This window comes from Gambusia affinis, linkage group LG14 (genome assembly GCF_019740435.1).
Source record: "Gambusia affinis linkage group LG14, SWU_Gaff_1.0, whole genome shotgun sequence".
Lineage (NCBI taxonomy): Eukaryota > Metazoa > Chordata > Actinopteri > Cyprinodontiformes > Poeciliidae > Gambusia > Gambusia affinis.
The window spans coordinates 13096639-13116602 of record NC_057881.1 but is presented as its reverse complement, the minus strand read 5'-3'; the positions used below and the strand labels follow the sequence as shown (position 1 = coordinate 13116602).

Below are 19964 nucleotides of genomic sequence, written 5' to 3'. Positions count from 1 at the left end.
CAAAAGCCCCAAATTACAGACATCTATGTTGTATATCATTGTATGTAAACCTCTGACCTTAATTGTTTGTAATAATTGTCATAGCAACTACAGTAATTTGCTTATTAACTAATCAAAATGATTCTGATCTCCGAGAAAGAAGGTTTTATGGCCAGTAGAGGGAGACAAAACACAAGTGTTCAACAACAAAAATCTGACTTGTTAAATATGAGTTTATGTATGAAAAACCAAAGGGAAAAGTTTGTATTTGAAAAAAAAAAAAAAACAAGGAACTGGTTGTATATTGGCGAGATCTTAATCCAGAAAAAGAAGGGATGGTGTGTCCGGGTTGAGAACAGAAGGAGCAGCTGGTCCAGCCTGAAACGATGGCAAAGAGACAAAACTCTTCGCTTTTGGACTTCCTTTCTCACAACCCCTCTCTTCTGCTCCCACCTTTGATTTCTTTCTTTCTCCTCTTTCCTTCCCTCCCTCCCTCACCTACTCCTGCCATCCTCCTCTCTTCCTTTCTTTTTTTTTATCCTCTCTCTTCCTTTCTTTCCTTCTTTCTTTCCCTCCTCCAGTTCCCACGGAGCGCACGGGTCCAGCCGGGCCTGCTATTGTCCAGGATATCCCCGCCTTGTTAATGGTTTCCTGTGCACACACAGAGGGCCGCTGAGAGAAACAAGCAGCCGCATCTTGTACCAGCCGTCGATACTGCACACACATGAAAACAAACGCGTGCGCACACACGCGCACACGCCTTCACAGTCATTGGGAAAAACAACAGCGAGCATCAACAAGCAAACACACACTCCAGAACGTACACACTCTTGGGCAAACAACAATAAATCAACAGCATCTACCAGAATGAATGGTTTATTGCAGGGAACATGTCATGGACAGCAGTAACAGAAATAGAAAACTGACAACTAATTTATTGCCTGTTTGTGCTTTGTACAACCATAAACCATACAGGCTGAAAGTGAGGACACACACAAAAAATGCCTACAACACGAGCCGTTTCAACAATTACACGATCCTGTTTCTTTGAAACTGATTTGACTTAAAGGGCTTCAGAATTATCATTGGCAACAATGTAACAATCAGCAAATAAATCCACATAGATAACTGGAGACAAGGTGAAAAAAAACAAAAAAAAAAACAAACCTATATTCTTAATTCACAAAATATCAATGCAAGATGATGCAGAAACATTCCTAAATGCCATTCTGAACAATCATGTGGTCATGCTTCATTGAAACTGAGTTGAGTTTTTCTAATACATTTATTGTCGATGCTGTAATACTAAACAAAGTATGTAAGTAACTTGGAGATATGGCGAACGAACCTAGCCTCGTTTACATCAGAGAAAAGCAAATGTGAGAATTCACTATAGAACGGAAACATAAGTTAGGAAGACGGCTTGGGCAACAGTGCAGCATATGATTAGTTGGAGCCAGGCTGGTGTTCAAGCTTTAGTCCGGAGTATTCAGTCAGACACCTGGTTTCAGTTATTACACCCCATAAATTGTCGTAAAAAGAGAGGTGGGGAAGGGGTTATGTCATGACTCGGAGCCCTGTCCCTCCCCACTGCGGCCAGGGCAACTCAGGAAAACAACAAAGGGGGCGGATGAGGTTGTTTTCACCAATGAAACTATTGAGCATCTGAAAAAGTCATTTCTGACTGGCTGACAACAAGAGGGTGAAGCTACTGAAGAGGGATCAATCAGCTCAATAAATCCCTTTTGTTGATGTTAACTTGTATTTTTATTCATTTATATATATATATAAAACAAAATGTATAAACCTTTTACTCTCCTCAGTGGGATATCATCAAAATAGAAAAGACATAACACTTTCTTAGCAGGGAACATCAAGTCTTGCCCTTGAGTCCAGCTCAGCTGGGAAGTGAAACGAGTCTGTGTAAGCAGGTCGTGCTATTTGAGTCAGAAAGCTCCTATCTCCATGCCCCAGGGTCTGTAGGGTTTGCCCACACTGGCGCTCTGAGACGGGGGACTGATGGCAGTGGTAGGGGAGATGATCGGGAAGGCGCTGAAGGCGAAGGGGAAAGCTGAAAGTGAGGAGAGAAGAGGAGGAGAGAGCTTGGATGCTGACGACGGAACCAGGGCCGGGTGCAGAACGGTGGTGGGAGCAGAAGAGGTGGACGGGATCCTGATTGGACCCGGATCCGAGAGCGGGGTGGCGCTGTCACTGCGTCTGCCGGGCACATGAGTTTCTGCGACTAGCGAGGAGGATGTGGGCGAGGTGGAGGAGGAGGGAGATGAAGAAGATGTGGACGACAGAGGATTATGAGGGCTGCTGGTGGTGCTGCGGGGTAGAGGTGCCAAAGGAGCCCCCTGTTGGTGCTGGAGGAGAATGGGATGCGCAATGTGGGCAGGAGGGGATCCAAAAGCAGAACCCCAGGCCAGGTGACTCAGGCCGGTGTGAGCCTCTCTCTGACTGGCGTAGTTGTTCAGATGAGAGACGAGGCGGATTCGCAGAGGGTCTGTGCTGTCCAGGCCCTCAATGATGCTGAGATAGCGGGCAGTTTCAGCCAGGCACTCCCTGAAACCCAAACCACGGTAATCCATCGCCAGGGCATGGGCATCAAAGTAACCTGGGGGGATGAGGAAAGGAAACCACTTAAATTTTACACCACAAAACAAGTTTCCGCATAACTAAAGAGAGGCTCTGTCACGTGTAAACATTCCCTCGCCTTTAGGCAAACCAAGACTCCCATCCAAGAGGCGACTTGCGCAAACTTGCGATACACGTCAGCTCTACAAATGTATTTTTGTATGAAGGAAACTATCAATGGTAATTTGATATGCACCGAAAAAAAACTTTCTAATGACTAGAATGAGAAGCCTGATGACCAGTTGCTCTGAAATAGTAAAGATCAGATGTTTTTTTTTCCAAGGAGTGAATGCACCAGGAGGTGTTGACAACAGCAATCGTACCGAAGTTGTTAATGAGCTAAGAACACAAAATCTTTTACAAGATGCCAACAAAGATTGAGACGTGTCTCTGGTTAAGTCAGGCTAGGAGAGCAGGTAACAGGAAAGTTGAATACATTGCAGCAAAGGTGCTCGGTTTTATTGTTTTGGAATTTCAACCTCTGTCAGTAATGGAACAGACTGAATTTGGAAATGTTGGCAACTTTTTGGAAGTCTCAAAAATAAGGTAAAGGTATAAATTTATTAACTACAAGACTAGAAGATTAATGTCTGTGCTTCTAATGTGAATAATTAATATCTTTGTACATACTACTCTCAAAACCACATGCCAATCTCAAAGTCTAGTCAAATGGAGATCTTGGAGATCTGATCATTACATATGTTGTGGTAAACAGAACTTGTAAAACTTGTATTAAAACATAATAAATCAATATTAATAGTCTTGAAATATTTCTTGTGAGTCTTGTTTAAGAAGTTCATGTTTTGAAAGCATTCTAACTGTTTTTACACTTCAACTTTCTAACTAAGTTGAATATGTTTTAACAAACTATTGATAAGAATGTAAAATTGGAATAACTGGCTTTCCCTAAAACTGTTATACAGGATTAATTTTGTGAAAAACCAAGACGGCGTCCAAGAAGCACTATTCACCATTTAGCAAACAGCAACCTATATATATATATATATATATATATATATATATATATATATATATATATATATATATATATATATATATATATATTTATATATATAAGTGTCACAAAATATGCATACCAGGTTTATAACAACATTATAAGCAACATCATAATTTTCCAGGTTACTTCTATCTAGTTTGTTTTATTCCTGAATGTCTTTTCATTCCTCTTTACTTTATCATCCTTGCACCCTGACCAGTTTGTTGCCTGAACCAGACCTGTCATATTCTTTTTTTAAAGCGCTCCATGCAAAAGGGAAAATCACATTTTATCACCCCTTTTTCCAGCAAATATTACACTGACACAGCAAGGCAATCAGACCCACCAGTGTATATTTTTATATGGTATTTCAAACATTACCTCCATGTCTGTGGTTTTATATATTTGCTTATTCTCTGTACTAATTAAAAAGAAATAACTTTGACAGAGAAATCTTAGTCAATATAATAACTAAAATGGAAATAAACCCTGATTATTTTTCTAACTGATACTATCCGCCTCAGCTGCCAGAACAGGACACAATAAATGGATTATGCTATAATTTAAACACAGTTGACATGATGGGACCTGTTGATCAAGTTATGGAAGGCTTCGAAAATAAAATTCAGTTATTTGGGTCCCACACAGTCTTGGATTGGCTCTGCAACAGCCCAATAAGTCCAAAGAGGTAATGTTTTTACCTTTGCCTCCAGCAGCATGAAGCATCTTGAGGTGATCAACAGTCATCTGCAGAATTTCTGCTTTTTCAAGCTTGGCTGAACCCTAGAGTATGGAAGGGGGCAATTTAAATTATTTTTAATTTAAAAACAACCCACACACAACATATCTAAAGCATTTTTATTGTTGTTAAATGTCGTGTAAAGCATTGCTAGTGCACTCACCTGTTTCTCATAGGCGCTGGGAACCAACCTGCGGAGCTCGCTCAAGCTGTTGTTTATTCTGTCCCTGCGCCGCTTTTCTATGATCTGACAATTTAATAAGACTCTGTTAGGCATCAGTCTGCTGTCTTAAGCATCAATATATATATAAAAAGATTTTATGAATTTCTCAAATCTGATTGACTCACTCCTCTGCGTCTTTTCCGCGCCTGCACCTGAGTTGATGTTGTCGGAGACATGGACCCGAGAGGAGAGCTTATGTTCCTAAAATAGTAAAACAAATGGGATTTTAGTAAAACAAAAACAAAACTTTATTATCTAAAAAGCTGTCTGACGTAATTCGGGGACGAAAATCTTACCCATTCTCATCTGCACTCTCTTTCTCCACTTCAATTGTTTCATCCAGTTCGCTGTCCGACGAGCTAAAATCGTGATTCCGTTTCATTTTTACGGCTTCAGAGTATTTCCCCTCGGTGTGTCGCTCGGGTCTGCGAGACGTGCGTATGCACAGGTTCGTCCGAAACGCCTCTGTTTGAAGCGCTCGGCGTTCCCACGGTGTCATTTCAACTGTGTTGGCCGCCAGCGAGGGCGGGGCTTAGTGCTCGAAGGAGCCAATCACAAAGCCGCCTGGACTTTGATTGGCAGGGCAGTTGTGGCTAAGCACACACTATCACACTAGTGCCTCTCGAAGAGACCTGAGAGGGGAATAAAAGTTCAGACGTCTCACTCGGGGAACTATTTTGATGGTCCTGAGCGTAATAAAACTATGACCACATATTTGGACTTGCAAAAAATCTCAATATGGAATACTCAAAATATATGATAACAACTACAAGAACAAGAAAAAAAATAATAATTTGGACAATGTAAGCAAGCAGATGTAAGATACTTTGGAAAACAACAACAAAGAACTTAAAAGAATGCACATCTGCAAAACAACCACTTTAGAGACGCAGAACAAGTACAAATGACACAGCAGTGTGGTCTGTGGTTGTTTTGAGTTTCTTCATGTCGAGAGTTTCTGAGGAGTTTGAGGGCTCTTTGTTTCACAATCAGACCATGATGGGACCACTGGTATTTTTAACTTCTGAAAAAAGAAGAGTGCTGTTATTCCTGCCATTTAGATCTATTTCTGTTCAAACATGTTAAATCTGCAGTCATGCTCTTTTCTGCATGTGTGGCATCTGTGTCCAAAGCATTTACCTGCTCCGATATATCGAAGTTGAGGACAAGCAAATGTAGCCAACGATTTAGATAGAGATGGGTAGAGTGCCCAAAGATTGTACTCAGTACTATTTCAACCTATTTTTATTCAAGTAAAAGTAAAAAGTTGAGTAAAAGAAATTTCTCAAGTAAAATTAAAAAAGTATTTGGTAAAAATTCTACTCAAGTACTGAGTAACTGATCAAATTATCAATCCTATAGTATTTAAAAATTACATCATCTGAAAGATAAAAATATAAAGTTAAGTGGAAATTTTGGTACTTTAAAGACCAAAATCCCAATAATTTATGTAAGTAACAAAAACTAACAAAATCAAAAGAATATTTTCCCAAACCAGTTTCTTTCAATAAAAAATTATGAAACTTTAACAAAAACTGCAGGTGTGTGTCTGTGTCTGGTGAATGTTTGACTAAAGCATGTTTGCATTTTATTCAGTCGGAAGACAATCCATAAATGATATCCATGTAAGAGTAGCAAGTCAAGAAGTCTAGATTGTGTTAAAAAGGTGTAAGATAAATATATTGTAAAATCCGTTTTCAAGTTTGACCTTTCTATGCTTCCATATGTCAAATCAGCAACTAGCTTGTGTCGCTCCTTGATGAACAAAGGAGCAGAACAAGCTCTTGGACAGTGATCCACATCATCAATGTCAAGACCTGCTGCTTAGAAAAAAAGTACAGACAAAAACTACAAATCAGTCTTTGACAAACATTAAAATACATTGTGAAGCATAACCAATCTATGCTTTTCAAATAATAATAATAATAATAATAATAATAATAATAATAATAATAATAATAATAATAATAATAATAATAATAATAATAATACATTCAAATAATTTTTTACTTTTTTTCTGAGTGCTAACATTACCTTTCAACAGAGTGAAAGGTAATGCCCGTAAATTTAGCCCACAATTTACGGGCTAAATTGTGTTGCAAATTTCCAAAATCTTCTTAGTTGACAAAATTACAGATAAAAACTACAAATCAAGCCAAGTTATGTTGATATGTCATAGCGTCCACTTTTACTAGATATTTGGAGACCATGTTTGAAATTTTTTGCGGTTTTGGGAGTGACTGATCTTTCCAGACATAGAGGATCTTTGAAGAAACTTTGACCGCGGTCCAGTGGACTTTCGGTGCCCCTCACCTCCCCCCACCCCTCTTCTTTCTCTGTCTCTCCCTCTCTCTCTTTGCGTGTGTGTGTGTGCGCGCGCGCGCTCGCGTGTGTGTGTGTCCCGGTGGTGACGAGGAGTGGCTGGCCGGCTGTCAGCACGCGCTGGCCGTGGGAAAGTTCCCTAACCGGCGCTGATAACCAATCAGAGGCCGACGGCCGTCTCCGGCGCAGGAATGAATGGAGCAATTGGTCGGGGCGACGGGCGGTCTGCGAGCGAGCGTGTGAACCTGTAATCCAATACTAACTCAGCCCGGGAGGACAGACAGAGGCAGCGCTGCCGCAACCAGAGGAAGCCACCACGTCTAATCTTACCCCACAGAGAGACCTCATGCACGGTGGAGACTCCGTGGCCACTTCAAGGTCTCTGTGAGAGTAGTAAGTCCAATACCCCCCATCTCCTTCTCCCCAGAGTTTCCACATCATCACCGCAGCGCGACTGCTGGCTCCTATGCTGGTCACACTCCCCCAAATAATTTGACAGATTCGTTGCTGTGTGTTTGTATACACAGAGGAATCATGTTTCTGCATGTGGAGCTGGCTGCAGGGCTCTTCAGTCCAAGCAAGGGCTCCTGCGGGGGACCTCAAGTAGTTGTGTTATAGTTTAAATCCTTTATGAACAAGCAAAAAGACTGCACAATTCCAAGCTATGCATTGTTTTATGAGCTTTGCATCGTGTTTTTTAATTGTTGAGATGTTACTGCTCTTGTTTTAGAATTTAAGGACAGCACATATTGCATTTAATGTAGGCTACATTAACTTAGTCAGGGAAAGAGAATCTGAAAGTTGATATTTTGTCTCTTTAGTTTTATGCTAAAAGTTTGCAGCATAATTAGACAAATATATATATAAACATACACAGAATATATGTATTATTCAATAACTGAGTTCTAATGACAGTTCTAACCTCTGAAATTGGTATTAAGCAAACAATAAACCAGCCCCCTCTCCTTGGGCTGCCACCTTATTGTGGTGGAGGGGTTTGAGTGCCCCAGTGATATTAGGAGCTATGCTGTCTGGGGCTTTATGCCCCTGGTAGGGTCACCCAAGGCAGACAGATAGTAGGTGACAGACCAGACAAAGCACAGCCCAAAGACCCCGATGATGGACAAGAACTTTTGACTTCGTGTTCCCTCTCCCGGACGCGGGTCACCGGGGCCACACTCTGGAGCCTGGCCTGGAGGGGGGGTACGATGGCAAGCGCCTGGTGGCCGGGCTTTTACCCATGGAGCCCAAAGAGGAAACATGGGTCCTCCCTCCGATGGACCCAACACCTATGAGAGGGGCGAAAGGGGTCGGGTCCAATGTGAGATGGGTGGCGGCCAAGGCAGGGGGCCCTGGTGGTCCAATCCTTGGTTGCAGAAGCAGGCTCTTGGGACGTGGAATGTTACCTCTCTGGTGGGGAAGGAGCCGGAGTTAGTGTGTGAGGTTGAGAGTTTCTGGCAAGAAATAGTTGGTCTCACCTCGATGCATGGCTCTGGTTCTGGAACCAGTCTCCTTGAGAGGGACTGGACATACTTGCACTCTGGAGTTGCCCAGGTGTCGGGCATGAGTGGGCATTCTTGTTGCTCCCCAATACTAACTCAGCCTGTACGTTGAGGTTTACCCCGGTGAATGACAGGGTAGCCTCCCTCCGCCTACGGGTGGGGGGACGGGTCCTGACTGTTGTTTGTGCTTACGGGCCAAACGACGGTTCAGATTACCCACCCTTCTTGGAGTCCTTAGAGGGGGTACTGGAGAGTGCTCCTCCTGGGGACTCCATTGTTCTGCTGGGTTACTTCAACGCTCACGTGGGCAATGACAGTGAGACCTGGAAGGGCGTGGTTGGGAGGAACAGCTCCCCCGATCTGAACTTGAGCGGTGTTCTGTTGTTGGACTTCTGTGCTCATCACGGATTGTCCACAACAAACACTATGTTCAGGCATAAGGGTGTCCATATGTGGACTTGGCACCAGGACACCCTAGACCGCAGTTCGATGATCGACTTTGTCATTGTTTCATCGGATCTGCGGCTGTATGTCTTGGACACTCGGGTGAAGAGAGGCGTGGAGCTGTCCACTGACCACTACCTGGTGATGAGTTGGCTCTGGTGGTGGGGGAGGATGCCAGTAAGACCTGGCAGGCCCAAACGTGTTCTGTGGGTCTGCTGGGAACGTCTGGCGGAATCCTCTGTGAGACGGAGCTTTAACTCTCATCTCCAGCAGAACTTCGAACATGGGGGACATGGAGTCTGAGTAGACCGTGTTCCGTGCCTTGTCGAGGTGGCTTATCGGAGCTGTGGCCACAAGGTTGTTGGTGCCTGTTGCGGTGGCAACCCTCAAACCCATTGGTGGACACCTTCAGTGAGAGATGCCGTCAGGCTGAAGAAGGAGTCCTATCGGGCCTTTTTGGCCTGTGGGACTTCGGAAGCGGCCGATGGGTACCGGCGGGCGAAGCGGCATTCAGCTCAGGTGGTTGCTGAGGCAAAAACTCAGGCACAGGAGTTTGGAGAGGCCATAGAGAAAGACTTCCGCACAGCTTCAAAGCGATTCTGGTCCACCATCCGGCGTCTCAAGATGGGGAAGCAGTACAGCACCAACACTATTTATAGTGGGCATGGTGTGCTGCCCCAAGTGGAGGAGTTCAAGTATCTCGGGATCTTCTTCACGAATGGGGGAAGAAGGGAGTGGGAGATCGACAGGCGGATTGGCGCAGCATCTGCTGTACCGGTCCATCGTGGTGAAGAGAAAGCTCAGTCAAAAAGCGAAGCTCTCGATTTACCGGTCGATCTACGTTCCCACCCTCATCTATGGTCATGAGCTTTGGGCCATGACCGAAAAAACGAGATCTCAGATACAAGCGGACGAGATGGTTTTTTTCCGTGGGGTCTCTGGGCTCTCCCTGAGAGATAGGGTGAGAAGCTCAGTCATCTGGGAGGGACTCAGAGTAGAGCCGCTGCTCCTTCACGTCGAGAGGGGCCAGTTGAGGTGGCTCTGGCATCTGGTCAGGATGCCTCCTGGACGCCTCCCAAGTGGCCTCCTCCACTTGGAGGAGGCCCTGGGGAAGACCCAGGACACGCTGGAGGGACTATGTCTCTCGGCTAGCCTTGGGATTCCCCCGGAGGAGCTGGAACAAATGGCTAGGAAGAGGGAAGTCTGGACCTCCCTTCTGAAGTTGCTACCCCCGAGACCCGACCCCGGATAAAGTGGAAGAAGATGGATGGATGGAATAAACCAGTTAGGCAAAGTTGCTTAAAGCCTGATAAAAAAAGGGATTGACTAAAGCTTATTTAGTTCAGATAATATATGGTTATATTCAAGTTAATTTATTGTAGTTATTCAACTCATTAAGTCCATCGTATAGATTAATTACTTAAAAACAAGTTGATTTTAAGCCTGTATTTCAAATCATGAAGGCTTTCCATTTGCAGCTAGTAAACAGATTTAATATAACATCAGACCAAAAAAAACATTCCTAATAGAGAAATGTAAGCTCTGTGATATTATGTTCAATATCTGCTTAAAGGTTGCTAGCTTCAAAAGGTTACTTTAATGTGACTGATGAGTCAGTTTATTAATAGATTTTATTAGACGCAATATAATATATTTATTCATGTAAGGCAAAGTGCTAAAAAGATATAGTTGTCTTTTCAAAACATTTTTAAAAAGTAAGTGTAAACTTCAGATAATCATTGTTTTTGCTGTTGAACTGGTTGACACACGAGGATTCTGTGCTGAAGAAAAGCAGACAACCAAGCCAGTTGAACATTTTTACTAAGAACTTTTCTCATTTTTGTCACAACCAAAAATGAAAAAACTGTGAAAAAGCTGAGGAAGCATTCGCATGCAAGCAGGAAGAACAAAATCTGAACTTGTGGAATTATTTCAATCAACAGGAGAGTACTATTTGTTCTGACCTTCTTGTGATTTTAATCTCAACCTACCGTAATAAAAGTCAAACCAAACACACTCTTGCACACACACAGCTTTTATTGTGATCGTTTTTCAGCTAGCGCCGAAGTCGCAGTAGCCCTTGTTTGGTTTATATGAATGAGAGGAAGCACTTAGGGCTGTTTTCATCTTATTGTTGTTGCATGAGGCTATGCTTACAGCAGCACAGACACACAGATGCAGAATAACATTTACTATATAGCTCAATTGTGGATTTATCTATGTGTGTCATTCTGAAGTGTTGGAGCTTGAGTCAAGCCACCTGAAAGCTTCCGTCTCAGTAAAACAGGTGTGCTTCCACATTACCATCTGAAAATATGTGCGTGTGTGTGTGTGTGTGTGTGTGTTAGTAGCGGTAGCGGGAGTAGAGGGGAGGAGAAGGGGTGTGTGAGCTCTCTTGTTGTATTTCAAGTTCAACCAAAGTTCCCACGCTGTTATTTTCTGCCCGGCTGTCTTTGTTCTGTGGGTCTCATCACATGTTGTGATTAGTAGGGCCTTTCAGGGGCCACCCTTTGAAGGTGAGGGCCAGCTCCGCCACATCATCATAACTCCCCCCTCTCCTGCCTCCCCGCCCATCTTTTTTAGGTTTCTGCACCAAATCGCATCAAATTAAATGATGTTTCCACTGTTTTGCATTTTTTTTCGTATTACAACCACAAATTATTTCACTATATTGGCTGTTATCCTGCATGAAGGTGGTTTGGAGCCTCTAACAGCTTTTCTTCCATGATTGCCCTGTAATTAGCTCTCTCCCTCTTCTCATTAGCTCTCAACAATATGATGCTGCCACCATGTTTTTTTTTTAGCCTTGGGGATTTTGTGTACAAGGGGATGTTTTAATTTCCCCCCAACTTGTGGCAAACTCTCCTTCCTTTTTCTTATGGAGCAGAGTTTTGAACGCAGATGGTTGCATACAATTTTCCATCAGGTTATCAGAGTAAGGGAAACAAATGCATGACACAATTTTTTTGTATTTTGCTTTGTAAATGATATATATATATATATATATATATATATATATATATATATATATATATATATATATATATATATATATATATATATATATATTTGCTTTTGCACATAGTTTTCCTCAGTCCTGCTTATTAAATCTTGCCCTCTCCCTGCCCGTCTCCTTCCTTAATAAGTCATTTTATTGTGGCTTTAAACTCAAAGATAATTTATATGCCTAAAACCCTCAAATTGAAGCTAAATCCTCTCAGACAGACTGTTGATTAGGAGCCAGCTTAAACAGAAGACACTAAGACAATAATTTAGAAACATTCTAATTCCTTCCTGAGTGAGTCACATGTTTCCATGCCCTCTTTGCCCTTATTGTACAATAAAATGCTTTTAACTTATTATTAAAAAGAACATTTTCTTTACAGTCATTTCATGTCCTTACTCCAGACATATTAAATCTAGACTCTCACCAGAGGAAATGCTTGTGGATATTAAGGCTTTGACACTGTCATAGCTGGATTCCACCAATAAATTCTGCAATCTGTTGCATCTCATGCTGAATGTATGCGCACAGTGACCCACATGCCACAAGGTGTTTGGCTGTATCAGTTTGTTTGGATGTGATTTCCTGCCCAGAGCTGGGTCAGCTCTGCATGACTTCAGGAAGAGTAAATGGAGTTGGGCTGCAGCGTCGACAGAGTGATTTTGATGAATGATGTTGATGCCACATTCAGGAACTCTCGGTCCGCTAAGTCGTGCAAATCTGTCAAGAGCTGAAAAGCTAAAGTGTTCTTTGTGTTTTTTTTCTCGTGGAGCTCGGGGTTCTCAGTTGGATACGTCAACAGATGTGTCAGCTTGCATTTAATCTTTAATTACTTTCATGTCAGCAGTGTTTGTTCAGTCATTTAAAGTCCAAACATGTCTTGCTTGCTTTTAAAAAATAAATATTCAAAACAACTGTGTTCCCTAAATAGTAATATTAGGAGAACCCACCACTTAAAGATTTTTCTTTGATCCTGTTTGAAACAGAACCGTATTTGGTTGAATGAATCAGTTCCTGACTGACTCAGCTGATGACAGATATAAAGTTCAAGGATGAAGGTGAACATTTGTAAGGCTTCCAAAGATGTGGAGACAAAAGGATTGTGGAACGAGTGTTAAGAGTATGGTGGGGACAAGAAACCCTGGCCTGGCAACAACAATCAAAGATCTCAGCCTGAGAGCCTGAAATTGAGATCTGTCACACTCTTGCTCACGCTTCTCTGGCGGACGAAGACTGCTTTGCTCCTCCAGCAATAACAGTGACGGTTACTGGTGACCGTTGAGATCTGTCACACTCTTGCAAACTAGGAGTCTATGCAGACTCCTAGTTCTTCCCTGGATTGTAGTTCAGGAGATTGTGGGCCTTGAAAGTCATGCCTCTGAGTCCACCTTTCTGGTGCTGCACCTACATCCAAGAAAGAACTAGGAGGAACATGCTGAAGACGCTGATTGATCACCACTGAAGGAAAGGGAAAACCAAATCCTTTCGCCCGGGACTCCTTCAAATTGAAGACAAGAGCTAACCTCTTTTCTTTTTCCTGGGTATGTTGAAGACAGGCCTAGGAGATTGGACAGACCAATGGGACAAACGGATGGATAGATGGATGGATGATATTTTTCTGTGAACTTTTTCCTAGTTCCATGTTTATGTAGATTAAACTCCACGCTGTTTTCAAACTGCTTAGGAACCACCCGTTACTCATTGAACATATTGATTTAGTTTGTGTAGTGCCCTATGATAAGTTTCATTGGAATTTATTGCAAAAAATAAATACATTAAACCAACCACATTTTGCAAAAAATAAATACATTAAACCAACCGCATGGACCAGGAGTGCAGATGTCTCTTGGCTGGCTGCGTGCCTGTGTCTCTGTCTCTAACTTGAACAAAAATAAATAAATAAATAAATAAAAAATACATAAAACTTTTGGGAATGGGACCACCTAGATGCTGAGTGCTGCGGCGTCGGCAGGTTAGCCACAGACAGATGTTCATCCGTTCCAAACAATACGCCGAGCCGTTCTCTGGTGAGACCCTGCGGATGGTGAGCCTTGTTATTGTTTATAAATAGAGCTGTATGGAGCGCGGAGGAAGACGAACTTTGTTTCCCCTGACAGAGAGCGGAAGCGACGGCTAATTCTCCTCCAGACGTGTATGACACCCGACCATTGTCCCCTCGCGAGAGGGGGGGGTGGGAGCCAAATGAGACGTGAATGTGAGTGTCTTTAGCAGGGTGGGCTGTTTGTGATGCAGGGCTGAGGTCCGTATGTGTGTGAGACAGCCTGGTATTGTCCTTAAGGCGGGCGGGGATTTGAACGTGGTTTCATTGTTTGCCCTTGTCAATCATTGTTATTTCTTGTGTGTTGTTTTTTGAAAGGGGTCCTCTCTTTCTACCCCACTTCACTCGTATTCTTCTCCCTGCTTCCACTTCAGCTACAAACAGAGCACATCAGTCAGTGTGTTTGTGTATTGAGGAAGTGAGGGATGTGTCAAAGTTGACCCAGTGACACTCAGCTCTGTCTTGTCCCCTCCGTGGGAAGTGATGAGGGCCTCCCCATCAGTCTCTGTCACACCAACCCAAACACCAACATATTTACTCAAAATACTTATTTAAAGATTAGATAATTCTAGTGATTTTCTTTCCCTCTGTTTGACCAGATGTCTGACATTGAAGTGTAGTCTCACTGATCTACAAACTTAATAAAAATCTGATTTTAATCCAACTCTCAAAGAGTTCAGACTTTTAAATGTTGAACGTTTTAAGTGCTGATTTGAAGTCAGGGCCTAAACATTTTGGAGCCATGGTTTAACACGTCCAGAACTAAAATTTGCTTTTTTGGTTCTGGTTCACCAGGATTAATTCAATTAAGCTGTTCTATGTAGCACAAACTCAAAACAACATGTCTCAAGGCACAAAAAAAAACCTTAAATTCAGAAAAGAATTAAGAGCCCACTCATTGAAAACCTCCTGGTTTTTCCACCAAATATTAAATTCTGAACTCTCCCTGAGTTAAAACATTAGTATTGTTGTTTGTAAATGAATGTGAACTTGTTTTCTTTGCATTATTTGAGCTCTGAAAGCGCTGCATCGCTTTCATTATTTTGAACATTTCTACTAAATTTTGCTTGGAATTTCAGAGACATGTTGTCAGTAGTTCATAGAATAAAAGAACAATCTTCAATTTACTCAAACATATATCCACAAAAAGTAAAATCACAGAAAATGGTCATTTTAAGTGGTCTCTTAATTTTTTTCCGGAGCTGTAAATGTACATAGATTGTGTGTGTAGCAACAGAGATCAGTCGCTTGCAATGTGCTGTTGATTCTGCAGGAAAATTGTTTATTTTCTCCAAAGTGCCCCAAGGCCATATTAGCTGTGAATCGGCACCATATAAATAAACTGTATTTTACTGAATGAGTCATTACAGCATGAAAATGAAAATCAAAACTATTCACTATTTAATGTTGTAAGATTCTTTAATATATTGTTTTGGAACCTACAAACCAGTAATTGAATTTGGATTTGGATTTGAAGAAACCCAGGTTTCTTCAAACCTGGGTTTAAAGGTTTGAAACCCACGTTTCAAACCTTCAAATCTCTATATCTCTCAATGTAGAGATTTGAAGAAACCCAGGTTTCTTCAAATCCAAGACTGCAACTTCTAGAGGTTTCTCTGGTCCAACAGACTGAATCAAATGGCTAAATGAGCTCCTCAGTTTGCAGTCAAGTTCTCCAGCAACCTAGTAATTACCTCATTATTTGACTCAGGCGTGTTGAAGAAGAAGAGTCACATCTAATAGTTGCAGGATGTCAGCCCGCGAGGGCTGGAGTTTATAGACTCCTGGTTCCACCTGATCCATGGAAAAATAACAATAATTTAAGATTGAGAATTGCAGTTTAAGAGCTTTGCAAAAACATTAAATTAATTACGATACAATGCATCTGGAAAGTATTCACTGTGCTTTGCTTTTTCCACATTTTCTCATGTTACCGCCTCATTTAAAACTGTTCTAAATTAATCTCTTTCCTCAAATTTCTACACACAAGTACCCCATTATGAAAATGTGGAAAAAAAGTTTAGGAGATTTTCATCGGAACACATGAAATATCCCTCCTTACTGAGATGTACATTCATATTAAAATGATTGTAAAACCCACTGGACTCTACTTCACTGGACACCAAGTTCAGGATAGCAGTAATTTGAAAATGAGTTGGAAACTCTTCATGCTGCATGTGAACGCTCTGAGGCACCTGTAGAGTTTGTCTGAAAGCAGATGGATCAACATATGTTACAGAGATAATGTTAGTGATTTATTTTCCTTCCCCACAGGAAACCAAGACGACTCCAACACGCCCTTTTGTCTGCATTTCCCAGATCTTCCAACAAGGTCATCTAATCCTCCGTCTGGTACATCTGATACCTAATTCAACAGGTGGATGGGATGTAAAAAGAAGGTACTCGACTTCCATGTGTTGGGTTCGGTCAAGTACCTGCTGGCAATAATCAGTGAATTTAATGTGGATATAAGAATGGGATGTAGAGTGATGGTAATTTCTCCTTTTTTGCGTAAGGGTGGATTGGCGGTGTTTGGGTGGGACTCATGTCTGGAGTCAGAGAAACTCCTGGTGGGTGGTCACTGTGAGAGGAGGGTGAAAGTCAAGAGAACAAAGCAAGTTACTTAACTTTCATCTCAGCTTGAGGCTGTTATTTGCGTTAAGCTTGACCTAATCACACTTTTACACCTGCCTTGTGCCTTGGAAAATCATAAATCTGTAATGTTTTGATCTTTCCGATATAATAAGAGTCAATGAGACGAAAGCTGCAGCTGAAATTTGAAAAAGCAGAAGATGCTGAAGTAAGACTTCAGCAGGAGATCCTGGCCTTTGCCATGACTGGCTCCAAATGCTTCAGGTCTGATGCTATGATATGAAAGCAACGTGATCTGTGAGCCTGACATGAATTCATGCTGACAGTTGAGACGAAAATCAGCACCGATTTCTCGCATTTGTCAAACAGGGTATGTGGACACACACCTTCAACAAGCATGAAAACTACTAACCACCAGTCTTCCCTCGCTAACTCGATAACAAGCTCGAAACTCTTGAAACATGTTTTAACGTTTGACATTTGGCCTCCAGTAGAAAAACCCCTTCCTTCAAGCATCTCCGAAAACCTTGGGAGACGGAGAAGCCCCCCTCCTCTCCAGCTGCAGCAGAGGGGGTTCGCGATCCTCTGACCCTCGTAATGATGGAGGGTCAAGAGTCAGGCTGTGTGAGGGAATCGTCTGCGTCTGCAGAGCGCGTGAGGAACGCCTGGGAACCAGAGCTCGCTGTGTGATCCTGTGAAATTGATCTTTCCAGAAGGGACCCGTGGTGTGTATTTATGTTTAAGTGGTGGTGGTGGTTGTGTATGTGGGCTTGTTTGCAAGATTCAGCTAAAATGGTAGAAGCAAGTTGGGAGAGACTTTTTTATTTATATTTAAAACAACCAAATTCCAAAAAGTTAAACGTGACTTGATCTTTTTGAGAACTAATTTAATTTAGCAAAAGTCCAGATTTTGACAAATAGTTTTTAAAAAAATCCTAAATGTATTTTGAGACACACATACCAAACGCTTGAACCTCCACATTTATCTTTTCGAAAAATATCTCCATGGAATTGTTTCCAGGGAAGTAATGTTTTGGAAGAAGTTAGCTGTTGGGTGTTTTGCTCCAAATATGTGTCAGTGTGTGCCCACTGATTCAAAGGAAATGTGGTAATGTGACTCAAATAAATGTTATCTAACAGCAGGAGGTCACACAAAGCTATTTTACTTGGAAATAAACTCACTTAATTTAGTCAAGGTGTCCTAATCTGTCATACATCATAAATGAATTCGCCCAAATGGGGATCAGATACTCAATCAGACAAGGTGGACACATTATTTTAAGAAAATAATGTGTAAATAAATAAGTTTAAGCAATGTTATGATTATTTACCTCCATCATTATTCAAAATGGGTCACTTGCATAGGTACAAAATATTTATTTTTTTAATAAGTAGACAAGGGTTGGTCTGCAGTTTTTTTTATGACAGGTTTTGTGAAATTATCATCAAGGATAAATTAAATACTATATTTTGAGTTGAGGCCAAAATGATTCACACGCCTGGCTTTATAACTGTGTTCCGTTCTATTGTCACAGCTGCTAACTGACTCCACACTGGTAAAATCAGTATGTTAATGTGAGCAAGATGCATGGAGAGGAAAACAAATGTTTTGCATGTTTGTGAGTATTTCCGTGAGAGCGACTCCTCCAGTGAAGCCTTGGCTACTCTTTTATCTTCAGCATCTGCTTTTCTTCTTAACTCTCTCTCCCTCTCTCTCTCTTTCAGACCAATCCTCCACTGTCTGTCTATTCAGCCTGTTTGGACTCGGCCACTTCAGTCATATCTGCAGGCTTCTTGTGGCGGCTACAAAAGCAATCCCTGCTTGTGCTTATTCAATCACAGAGGGATCTTGGGGAGGTCTTTCGTCTGTCTGTGCCCTCTTAGAGGCTTTTTACTGACATTATGAAGCAATCACATCCATTAGTTGGGACTTGTGATGTCTGATCCTGTCGCAGTACATGGGGCCTGCGTTAAAACGTGGCACACCCCATTCAGAAATTCCTAGAGGTCTGTTCCAAGAACAATTTTTTTTTTTTTTTTACTAAAACTTTACATCAGTTACAGAGGTCTGCTTCGGTGAGGATTGTAGAATTAAATGAATGAAAAGTTTTTGAATAGATTACTGAGGAAAAATGTAAAACTTGTGACATATAAATATAAATGTTTTTGAATTTGTCAATCTAAATTGAAATTTTTTTCCATATTTAAATGACCTTGCTCACTCATGAGTTAATTTATCCAATAATAGGTCATTCATAAAGTGATTGTCAGATAGTGAGCCAGCTGTACTGCATGAGAAATTGACATTTTGAACTTCTTATATTGTTTTTGGCTGTAGTGGTCTTTATTTCATAGTAGATTTACAGAAAAGAGGGTTGTGAGAGGCCAATTTTCTGAAGAATATTGACCTTTTGCAATTACGTAACTTAATAGGCTAATTCAAAGTGCCATGATGGACGTCGGAAGTGAGGGACGGGAGTATTGAACTGAGCGACTGAAATTGTTTCTTATGCCAGTTTATTCGTGGCTTCTACTTGTTCGAGTCAAGCTAATTTGTCTGTGAACGTAGCGCACTTGGTTGGGGCTCATAGACGGCGGTACAGAAGCTTGGGATAGCTAACTTAGAAACTGATCTGTACGCCACCCCCCATCCTCCTGACGTGTTCATCAAATTACTGACTTTGCCTGAATTCAACCCCCATGATTTATGTCACTATGTCATAAACAGCGGTTTTCCTTAAATCAGAGCAACCTTAAAACGTACAGAGGACAAGATGTTAACCAGTTTTTTCCATATTAGGCTACATGACGGTGCAGCATTGTTTCCATGGTTACTAATGGTTATGCTTTGGTTTAATGAGTTGCTGAGTGAAGAAAGTAAGCTGTACCACAAACCCCAGGAGCATGACGACAGTAAGCAGTATGGATTTTTTAAAACTGAAACGTGTGATTTACTGAAGAAAAGGGTCCTAAAAGACTTGAATGCCATCATAAAACGTAATATTTTAAATAAGTTGCTTAATCTACTCTGATTTTAATTGCTTATCATAATTTTACCATATCATAAACTCTTTGCCAACTTTAACTAAATTAACGCTTTGCCCCATAAAAGGGTCAAAATTGTTAGATAATTACGGGAGCTGTGCTGATTTAGCGTAACACATTTAATGCTGTAAGATTTGCAGGTGGGAAGCCGTTGCTTTGAACACGTCAAATCCAGGTTGTGTGGGAAGTTGCTGACCATCGCTGACTACACGACTTGAACGATGTTATTACATCACTCCGAGGCCCAGTTCAAAACATTAATTAAACACACTTCCCTGGTTTGTTTGCTTTTGGACTTGTGAGTGACGTGTGTGTGTGCCTTCGTGTGCATTGTGTGTGGTTTCTGTGATGTGAATCCAGGTTCACTCACCGAGTCTCACTGTTTGCTGTGTGTGTATGAGTTTGTGTTTGTGTGTGTCAC

At 41.6% G+C, this 19964-nt stretch overlaps 1 protein-coding gene across 1 annotated transcript; it reads right to left on the bottom strand.

The window, feature by feature from the left end:
- Positions 1 to 839: 839 nt before the first annotated feature.
- Positions 840 to 5074, bottom strand: hey1 (hes-related family bHLH transcription factor with YRPW motif 1). Its single transcript, XM_044137914.1, has 5 exons — positions 4872 to 5074; positions 4701 to 4776; positions 4516 to 4599; positions 4315 to 4396; positions 840 to 2596 (listed from the first exon to the last, which is right to left on the bottom strand). Exons 1-5 carry the CDS (start codon positions 5072 to 5074, stop codon positions 1926 to 1928), a joined length of 1116 nt encoding a protein of 371 aa, XP_043993849.1. The 3' UTR covers positions 840 to 1925.
- Between the last annotated feature and the right edge of the window lie 14890 nt (positions 5075 to 19964).